The sequence below is a fragment of the Sciurus vulgaris genome (genome assembly GCF_902686455.1).
Source record: "Sciurus vulgaris genome assembly, chromosome: 12".
NCBI classification, from domain to species: domain Eukaryota; kingdom Metazoa; phylum Chordata; class Mammalia; order Rodentia; family Sciuridae; genus Sciurus; species Sciurus vulgaris.
The window spans coordinates 114,906,248-114,916,803 of NC_136473.1; the positions used below are offsets into that span (position 1 = coordinate 114,906,248).

Sequence of the window (10,556 nt, forward strand, 5' to 3'; positions counted from 1 at the left end):
GAGTGCAGGAGGGACAGGGGCAGGGCCTGAGGACTAGGACTACCTTGGTCCTGTGAGTGCAGCAGGGACACTGACAGGGCCTGAGGATCAGGACGGCCTTGGTCCTGTGAGTGCAGGAGGGACAGGGACAGGGCCTGAGGACGAGGTCTGCCTTGGTCCTGTGAGTGCAGGAGGGACAGGGACAGGGCCTGAGGACCAGGTCTGCCTTGGTGTTGTGAGTGCAGGAGGGACAGGTTCAGGGCCTGAGGACCAGGACTGCCTTGGTGTTGTGAGTTCAGGAGGTACAGGGGCAGGGCCTGAGGACCAGGTCTGCCTTGGTGCTGTGAGTGCACATGGGCCAGGGACAGGGCCTGAGGACCAGTTCTGCCTTGGTGCTGTGAGTGCAGGAGGGAGAGGGACATTGCCTGAGGACCAGGACTGCCTGGGTGTTGTGAGTGCAGGAGGGACAGGGAAGGGCCTGAGGACCAGGTCTGCCTTGGTGCTGTGAGTGCAGGAGGGACAGGTACAGGGCCTGAGGACCAGGACTGCCTTGATGCTGTGAGTTCAGGAGGACAGGGGCAGGGCCTGAGGACCAGGTCTGCCTTGGTGTTGTGAGTGCACGAAGCACAGGGACAGGCCTTGAATACTAGGACTGCCTTGGTGCTGTGAGTGGAGGAGGGACAGGGGCAGGGCCTGAGGACCAGGACTGCCTTGGTCCTGTGAGTGCAGGCGGGCCAGGGGCAGGGCCTGAGGACCAGGACTGCCTTGGTGCTGTGAGTGCAAGAGGAACAGGCGCAGGGCCCCAGGACCAGGATTGCCTTGGTCCTGTGAGTGCAGGAGGGACAGGGACCCGGCCTGAGACCAGGACTGCCTTGGTGCTGTGAGTGCAGGAGGGACAGGGACATTGGCTGAGGACCAGGACTGCCTGGGTGTTGTGAGTGCAGGAGGGACAGGGAAGGGCCTGAGGACCAGGTCTGCCTGGTGCTGTGAGTTCAGGAGGGACAGGGGCAGGGCCTGTGGACCAGGACTGCCTTGGTCCTGTGAGTACAGGAGGGACAGGGACAGTGCCTGAGGACCAGGACTGCCTTGGTGCTGTGAGTGCAGGAGGGACAGGGGCAGGGCCTGAGGACTAGGACTACCTTAGTCCTGTGAGTGCAGCAGGGACACGGACAGGACCTGAGGATCAGGACGGCCTTGGTCCTGTGAGTGCAGGAGGGACAGCGACAGGGCCTGAGGACGAGGTCTGCCTTGGTCCTGTGAGTGCAGAAGGGACAGGGACAGGGCCTGAGGACCAGGTCTGCCTTGGTGCTGTGAGTGCAGGAGGGAGAGGGACATTGCCTGAGGACCAGGACTGCCTGGGTTTTGTGAGTGCAGGAGGGACAGGGAAGGGCCTGAGGACCAGGTCTGCCTGGTGCTGTGAGTTCAGGAGGGATAGGGGGAGGGCCTGAGGACCAGGACTGCCTTTGTGTTGTGAGTACAGGAGGGACAGGGACAGTGCCTGAGGACCAGGACTGCCTTGGTGCTGTGAGTGCAGGAGGGACAGGGACAGGGTCTGAGGACCAGGACTGCCTTGGTGCTGTGAGTGCAGGAGGGACACGGACAGGGCCTGAGGACCAGGTCTGCCTTGGTCCTGTGAGTGCAGGAGGGAGAGGGACTGGGCCTGAGGACCAGGACGGTGATGGTCCTGTGAGTGCAGGAGGGATACAACAGGGCCTGAGGACCAGGACTGCCTTGTTTCTGTGAGTGCAGGAGGGACAGGGGCAGGGCCTGAGGACCAGGTCTGCCTTGGTCCTGTGAGTGCAGCAGGGACACGGACAGGGCCTGAGGATCAGGACGGCCTTGGTCCTGTGAGTGCAGGAGGGACAGGGGCAGGGCCTGAGGACCAGGACTGCCTTGGTGCTGTGAGTGCAGGAGGGACAGGGGCAGGGCCTGAGGACCAGGACTGCCTTGGTGCTGTGAGTGCACAAGGGACAGGGACAGGGCCTGAGGACCAGGTCTGCCTTGGTGCTGTGAGTGCAGGAGGGACAGGGACAGGGCCTGAGGACCAGGACTGCCTTGGTCCTGTGAGTGCAGGAGGGACAGGGGCAGGGCCTGAGGACGAGGACTGCCTTGGTGCTGTGAGTGCAGGAGGGACAGGGACAGGGCCTGAGGACTAGGTCTGCCTTGGTCCTGTGAGTGCAGGAGGGACAGGTGCAGGGCCTGAGGACCAGGACTGCCTTGGTGCTGTGAGTGCAGGAGGGACAGGGACAGGGCTTGAGGACCAGGACTGCCTTGGTCCTGTGAGTGCAGAAGGGACAATGGCTTGGCCTGTGGACCAGGAGTGCCTTGGTGCTGTGACTGCAGGAGGGTCAGGGCCATGGCCTGAGGACCAGGACTGCCTTCGTCCTGTGAGTGCAGGAAGGATAGGGACAGGGACTGAGCACCAGGACTTTTTTTATCCACCACCTCAGTCCTTCTCTTTCCCAGGTTGTTTTGGAGGTCTTAGGGCTCAGTGCCCTGCATCCTGCTTTTGTTTTCTGTGTCTGGAGCATGTTAATGTGTTTCTGTGAAAACCGTTGCTGGAAGCATTTATGGACCTCTTTATTGGGAACCTGTGCTTCACAGGAAGCTGGGTTGAGCCCTCTAGGCACAGTGCAGTGGCAGGCGTGCACACAGAAGTTCATGTCCAGGACTGTCATCAGGGAAGCTAGCCACATTAGTCAACAGAGCACAGGAAAATACAAATGAAAACCACTCCAAAATATATGTCATATCCTAATTTACTTCTCTTTCAGAATGGCCTCCAGACCAGCTTGTGAGGCACCATCTGCGGCCACAGGTACACTTAGAAGTTGAATGATTTGTTGCGAAGGCAAGTTCAGTTGCACAGATGGACCCTTGGGTCAGCTGGAGGCAGACTGAGTCAGGTTAATGGAAAGGACAGTGGGATCAGCTCTGCAGCATGGCGAGCCAGACTGCCCAGAGAGGAAGGACACCATCAGGTGCCCTGAGATCCAGTATCAGAGACACACCTAGGAGTCCTTGTTGGCATCTGGGGCACCAGCTCAGCGGCCAGCCTGTGAGGGCGTGAAGGTGCAGGGTGCCTGTGCTTCCCACAGTAGCAGCTTTAGGAGAAAGCCACTTTCCCTAATGGTCCAGGGAGGCCCGCCCCTCTGCCTGCACAGTAAGCCCTGCTCAGAAGAGCGTCCTGAACGGTCCACACAAGAATCGCTAAGTATTCCGAGTGCCTTGGAGAGCTCCACAGTGGTCCTCACAGCTGGTCTCCTTTCCCTCCCTTCATGTCTCTGTTCTTTGCTCTCAGGGGACAGGAAGAAAATTTTCAGGTTGTCAGCCTGGTGTTTGGGATGGAATGAACAAGATTTACCTTGAAGAGGAACGTTTTTGAGTTTGTAACTTGTTCTGCCTTAGAAACACACCCTGTCCCTCTGCTAGTTTATAAACACAGGTACAGCCTAGAACCCTTACAGAAAAGAGCCAGCCCACCAGGGGGACCAAGGAGCTTGTTTGATGGCCTAGGTTCTCATTTCTCAGGGGAACAAGAAGAGCACCTTGTTCAGGAGGGGACGAGGTCAGCGGACATCAGCCATGGCCGGGGCACAGAGCTCCAGCTGGGGGCTCCACTCACAAGGCTGGCCAGACCCTGCCTGCAGCTCCTCACTCCCTCCATCTCCAGATGCCAGCCCAGCCCAGCTGCTCACTAGCATGCCTGAGCACCCAGGAAAGGAGTGTGTAGTTGCTCCAGGACTCAAGTGCCAGTAACAGTGGCCAAGAGAGCGCTCTGTGATGGGCAGGTCCAGGAGCCTTCCCAGCAACTGTGCTGAGGGCAGAGTCTGCAAGGGCTCAATGAGCAGGAAGACCTGGGATTCTTCTCCAGCAAAGCCCACAGTTGTTACAGAACCAGTGTGCACAGGTTGGCATCCTCCTTCCCCTGCATGGCGGCTGGCTCAGTGTGCCCCGTGCCAAGGCAGCAGAAAGCAGAGATGAGAATGTGTATGGACATGTGGACACACACAGATTGGAGCACCCAGTCTCTGTGTACTCTTGCAGAAATGTGTGTATACACACACAAACGCACAACACATGCCAAAACATAGACACGTAAATGTATGCAGAATGCATATGCATGTATTATATCTATTTAATATGCACACTACTCATGTGTATTGTACCAGACATGGATGTCACCTAACACCACACCTGCAGGAAGTGATGGCCTGCAGACCACACATCCACATGAGTGTCAGAGGATGTGCACCAACCAACCAGACTGAGGTCACACTGCGGGAGGGCACTGCCAGTGGCTCTGGGATCCCAGTCCTGAGGCCAGCACTTGGGTGCTTGCTCACATGCCCCATGAGGGAACCTTGGGAAGGGTGGGCTAGAGCAGGGTTCTGCCCCAGTGAAGGCCCAAATACCCTGCCCACGTCTACCTGGCAGTGGCTCACACAGGGCCATGCATGGACACCATGCTACCATGTGGACAAAGCACCCAACTGAACAGATCAGAGTTGGCCTTAAATGTTTAGAGAACAGTGTCTTGCGTTCCAGCCCAGGTCTCAGAGTGAGTCAGGCACACTGAGGGAGCAGGGACGCACAGTCTGCAGGACTCTTGGCTCCCTTCTGCTTCTCTACCCTGCCACTGGAAGGCATGGCCAAATCCAGATAGAATCGGGACTTCAGGAAGCGGCGATAGGAGTCCTTCTCCATCAGGTTGAAAATCTTCTTCTGGGCCTCGTCGAAGCAGGTCACTGTGGGCTCCAGCACATTCCGGCCCGTCTCCTCCCTGGTGCGAGAGTCCAGGTTTACCTGGGGACAAAGATGGAGGCTCCATCAGACCTCTGCCAAGATGAAGGTGCAGCTCTGTGCTGGGATGCAGGTGGCTGTGCCCTGCATCCCAGGACGCCCAGGGCCATTGGGGCCTCCAGGAGGTGTGGCAGGCCATCCTGCCATTTCAGGCGGGAAGAGCATTGTCTTCCTTTTGGTCTCCCAGATTGGAGAGATTTGTCAGAAAAAGCTTTAGAGGAGGCAATTTGAGCCTGCGTTTCCTTGAGGCTTACCTGGGGTGTGTGCAGGTACAACAGCCTGTGGGTGGTGGCCCTACCTCCAGGACCTGAAGACCCTGCCCAGAGCTCATCAGGAGCTCCTCCCAGGTCCAGGAGGCCCCTGGGCCGGGACTCACCTCCTTGGTGGCCTGCACGGAGATGAACTCCTCATAGATCTTCTTGGCCTTGGGGCTGAGCTTGGCGGGTGACTTGGTCTTCCTGTACTCCTCGCAGCTGACCCAGAAGTCGATGTTCTCCTCGCTGTACTCAGACTTCAGGAATGCTCTGAATGCGGCCAGCCCACCTGGGACAGGGAGACCACGCCATCAGGCTTCAGGCCCCAAACATCAGATGTCAAACAGATAGATCCCGGTTACACCTAGCAGTCCTTAACCAAGATTCAAGAAGTGTTACGTTCCAGAGATGTCTATATAGCATTAACCACCAAGGTGCCTTGAAAGAGAAACTGAGGCCAATTCTTCAGGAAGATTTCCATATTCAGAATCTTTTCTCTTTGCCACTTTCCCATGTGGTGAGAGCAACAGTTATTTCGGTATGAATTTTCCATTGTATAAGGTAAAGCTCTAGGGCATGGTAAAATTTTTAACAGATGGGATGTGAGATCAAAGTTTATCCTGGTCTGGTAATCAGAAGGACCCAAACGTTTCTGCAGGTGCTCTCAGATCAGCACAAGGCGAGATAACCTGTCTTATCCTGAGTGCCTTTGTTCAGGGGCCCCGGGTATAAGGGACATCAGACTTACATTCATGTTTAATCAGATTTTCCAGTGATTCAGCCCATTTCTTGACTTCTTCTTGGCTCACCCTAGAGATATCACAGAAAAAAAGCATAACTTGAATGCCATGATGTACAGCTGAGACAAGAAGTCTAAGATCCTGGGTAATACACAGATGTTATCTTCTGCCACTGCAAAGAGATCTGCTGTCAGTTAGGACAGGTTTTCACCAAGGATGGGGAAGTTTCAGATCTATCTGCGTCCACGAGAACTCAGGCCCTCTGGATGCAAACCCAGCTTTCAGGCTCCGCTTCGGTCCCTGCACAGACACCTCCTCAACAGGTGTCACACACAGCTGGCCTTCGCCAAAGCTGTTTCTTACCTCTGGCAAACAGCCCCTTTGTCCTTCTTGCTGTGGGAAGAGCTGTGCTCACAGGAGTCGGACTTCTGCAGCAGGAAGCCTAGCCGGTGCTTCATGTCTTTTGCACTGCAGAGAGGAGGAAGAGGACGGTGAGCAACAAGGCTGTCCCCAGAGGACACCTATCAGTGGAGCTGGGGGGCCCACTAATGGTGCCAGGGGCGGGGGCAGCTGCACTGGGAAGGGGACTCTGTGGAGCTCGAGCTCCCAGGAGGACCCATTTCTTCCTCGCTCTGACTTCTACCCCAGGCAGAGTCACAACACTGGCTCCTTCAGCTGTGACGGGGACTCTGACCTTTCAGTCCACCCAGAAGCCTCTTACGCACATACCCTCCCTCTTCTCCAACATAGCACCTCTGGTCTGGCCAATGGAACCAAACTGGACACAGGATTGATCGTACGTAAGTTTTAGTTCAAAAGCAAAGTACAGTGGTTCTTGCTGCCAGTTCACCTGCCTTTCTGCTGGCAGAGGGATCCTGGACACATTGGAGAGATGCTGAGTTCAGTCCTGCTGTCCCAGCAGTTGCTGTGAGCACCCAGCACACTGAGGTGTGCAGTGCAGGGTGGGCAGCAGGTGTGAACACCGGTTGGGCTGGAACCCAAGCTCCTGGAGGCGGTCTTATCTCCAGCTGCCACCACCTTCCTTTAAAAGCTACATGACCAGGAGACACAGGCCAGAGGGTATGGGAGGTTTTGGAAAAAGCAGCAGGCTGGAGTGGTCCCTGGAGCTAACAGGCTCCCAGGCTGCAGCTGGTGGCTGAGGAGCGGAAGGAGGACCCCAATGAGGGGCAGGAGGAGGACCCTTAATGAGGAGTGGGAGGGAGGACCCCTAATGAGGAGTGGGAGGGAGGACCCCTAATGAGGAGCAGGAGGAGGACCCCAATGAGGAGCAGGAGGAGAACCCCTAAAGAGGAACAGGAGGGAGGACCCCTAATGAGAAGAAGGAGGAGGACCCCAATGAGGAGCAGGAGGAGAACCCCTAAAGAGGAACAGGAGGGAGGACCCCTAAAGAGGAACAGGAAGGAGGACTCCTAATGAGGAGCAGGAGGAGGACCCCAATGAGGAGCAGGAGAAGGACCCCTAATGAGGAGCAGGAGAAGGACCCCTAATGAGGAGCAGGAGGGAGGACTCCTAATGAGGAGCAGGAGGAGAACCCTTAATGAGGAGTGGGAGGGAGGACCCCTAATGAGGAGTGGGAGGGAGGACCCCTAATGAGGAGTGGGAGGGAGGACCCCTAATGAGAAGTGAGAGTAGAACCCCTAAAGAGGAACAGGAGGGAGAACCCCTAATGAGGAGCAGGAGGAGGACCCTTAATGAGGAGTGGGAGGGAGGACCCCTAAAGAGGAGTGGGAGGGAGGACCCCTAATGAGAAGTGAGAGTAGAACCCCTAAAGAGGAACAGGAGGGAGAGCCCCTAATGAGGAGCAGGAGGAGGACCCCAATGAGGAGCAGGAGGAGGACCCTTAATGAGGAGTGGGAGGGAGGACCCCTAAAGAGGAGTGGGAGGGAGGACCCCTAATGAGAAGTGAGAGTAGAACCCCTAAAGAGGAACAGGAGGGAGAGCCCCTAATGAGGAGCAGGAGGAGGACACCAATGAGGAGCAGGAGGAGAACCCCTAAAGAGGAACAGGAGGGAGGACCCCTAAAGAGGAGCAGGAGGGAGGACTCCTAATGAGGAGCAGGAGGAGGACCCCAATGAGGAGCAGGAGAAGGACCCCTAAAGAGGAACAGGAGGGAGGACCCCTAATGAGAAGAAGGAGGAGGACCCCAATGAGGAGCAGGAGGAGGACTCTTAATGAGGAGCAGGAGGAGGACTCTTAATGAGGAGCAGGAGGAGGACTCTTAATGAGGAGCAGGATCCTAAAGAGGAGCAGGATGGAGGACTCTTAATGAGGAGCAGGATGGAGAACTCGTAATGAGGAGCAGGAGAAGGACCCCAATGAGGAGCAGGAGGGAGGACTCTTAATGAGTAGTGGGAGGAGGACACCAATGAGGAGCAGGAGAAGGACCCCTAACGAGAAGCAGGAGCAGGACCCCTAATGAGCGCTTGGCTCACTCTCTCCCTATATCTTCTCTCCTCACTTTACCTCTTTAATTGTGAAAGCCAAGAAATCATCAAAGAGGAGAAAGTCGTTTAAAAGGAACAGTAACTAGCTGGTCTGCTGGCGAGGGAGACACAGCCCCTGGGGATACATGGAAGACACTGGGGATGGCTGGCAGTGCAGGTGACCCGTGGTCTCTGCGTGCTGGCTTTCCTGTCGCACACTGCCCTGTAGGAGGCCGTTCCCCTCGCAGCACTGGTCCCTTCCTCTACCTCTCCAGCTGGTGACTGTCAGGGAAGGCAAAGGCCCCCTCAATGGATGGCCGCAGTCACCGGGCCAGTCCTCCTGAGGGCCAAGTGCTTGGAGGCTGCCAGTGTGTGGCGACCCAGTCCAGCAGAAGCTGTTTCAAGCCTCCACCTGCTGCCTCTGCTGCCCAGCAGCTGTGCCTGAGGTCACAGCACGGGAGCCAGAGTGGGCACAGCCCAGGCAACTTGAGCCTCCTGGAAACAGGGAGTGGCTCCTCACAGCACCACTCCTGTGGCCAGGAGCAGCGAAGGTCCTGGGGCCTGGACCTGGGGAAGGCATGGTGAACAGGTCCCTCTCAGGTTGGCAGCCAGCTCTGAGGGCAGCGCCGCAGCGTAGCCTGCCTGTCCCAGGTAAGATCCCCACACCCTCCTCTCCGAGGTTGCCTTCATAGGTAACAGGACTGAGCTGGAGCTGGCGGAGGGGCTCCCAGGCCCCCTGCCAGACCCCTCGTGCTTCTGAAGAAGCCTGTGGCAGGGTCTTGCCCCGAGGGAATGTTTGAAAGGTAGACTTCTCAGGGCCACATGAAAGAGTGCTTAGGGTCATTTCCAAATTGCGATTTCATGTGATTCCTATTTGCAGGGAGATAAGAAAGGAGTTGGTATACCCTCAGGTTCACTTTACCCTTAACTGAAGATCCATAATGTAAGATATTCCAGCCTTTCATTTTATTTTCAACTGGCTAATATATGAGCATTCTCTGAAATCACTCATTTGAACCCTTTTAATAAAGCCACAGACAGATGAGCAGCTGTAAATCCTCAAGGTTTTTTTTTTTTTTTTTTTTTTTCTTTTTGATAAAATGGAGCCCATTGATAAAACAATGTCCTCAGGATGAGATCTGAGGACCCTGAGCTGACTTCAGGGCTGGGGACGGAGGAAGGGAGGGAGGTCCCTTCTTGAACAGATCCACTGTCACACTGGCTCACAACCCAGAGAGGGCAGCGCAGCACACCAGAGCCTGCCTCTCTAGACTCAGCCTCCTTCCCGGTGCCTCCCCAGAACACCCACAGGCAGGGTCAGGAGCAGAGCCCGAGCCAGGAGCTGCAGTGAGGCTCAGTTAGCAGCCCTGGACGCAGAGGCATGCAGACCTCCATGTACAGCTCGACCACATGCCTCTCCTGGATCCAGACCAGCTTGCTCGGAGGACCAAGCTTCCAAGTCAGCACCAGTCTCAGAATGAAGTCACGTCAACAACACACAGGTACCCAAATCTCAGCCACCATATCCAGCTAGTCCTAGAGGACAGTCGGACTCCTGATCACACTGTTTCTAAAAGTCAGACAGCCTTACCTCCGTGGTAGCTGACCCAGTCTGTCTAAGTCAGACAGCCTTACCTCCGCAGGCAGGAGGCCGGCAGGCCCGCCAGTCCCTTGCACATCTTGAGGAGCGGTTGAGGCGCGTGGCTGGAGGCAGGGAAGCAGCTTCTGTTTTGAGAGCTCTCAGCTCTTCTCCGGGAGCGGCTGTCAGAATCCTTCTCCCTCCCCAGCCTGCAGGGGTCTCTTTTATAGCCCAGCCAGGATCGGTCAGCCAATCAGATGGCCTGAGTTGCAGCTCAGACTCCTGCCTCGGGCCCTGGAGAAGAGGAAGAGAGCCCTCCTACGTCAGTCCTCCCCCACGCCCACAGGGAAAGCAGGACGGGGCTCCTGGAGCTGGGGTTCTGCTGGGAAGGGAACGCTGCCAGGAGCCTGGGCTAGCCAGCCAAAGGACCCAAGGACTGACCCCAGGCACCTCAGTCCAGGTCAGAAGCAACAGGTCACACAGGGCCAAGGTCTGACCATCAGCCCTGCCAGGAAGGAGCTGGAGGGTGCTGTTCTCCAGACAGTGACCTGCAGAGGCTCCCGGTGTGGTAGAACTAAGCAGCTGCAGGCAGACACAATGCCAGGCACCTCAGAAGAACTAGACTAGGAGGGTAAATCTCCAACTCTGGTTGACCCGACCATGGGCACTGTTCCAGAAACCTACCAGCACAGAAGTCAGCCTCACGCTGATGACCTCGCCTCCTGCAAGAGGGACTGCAGGAGGGGCAGACGACAGA

At 56.6% G+C, this 10,556-nt stretch overlaps 1 protein-coding gene across 1 annotated transcript; it reads right to left on the bottom strand.

The window, feature by feature from the left end:
- Nucleotides 1-2,594: 2,594 nt before the first annotated feature.
- On the bottom strand, nt 2,595-9,979 carry LOC306641598 (regulator of G-protein signaling 4-like). Its single transcript, XM_079106740.1, has 5 exons — nt 9,856-9,979; nt 6,140-6,244; nt 5,785-5,846; nt 5,159-5,325; nt 2,595-4,785 (listed from the first exon to the last, which is right to left on the bottom strand). The coding sequence occupies exons 1-5, from the start codon at nt 9,897-9,899 to the stop codon at nt 4,546-4,548; spliced, it is 618 nt and encodes a 205-aa protein (XP_078962866.1). The 5' UTR covers nt 9,900-9,979; the 3' UTR covers nt 2,595-4,545.
- Nucleotides 9,980-10,556: the final 577 nt, after the last annotated feature.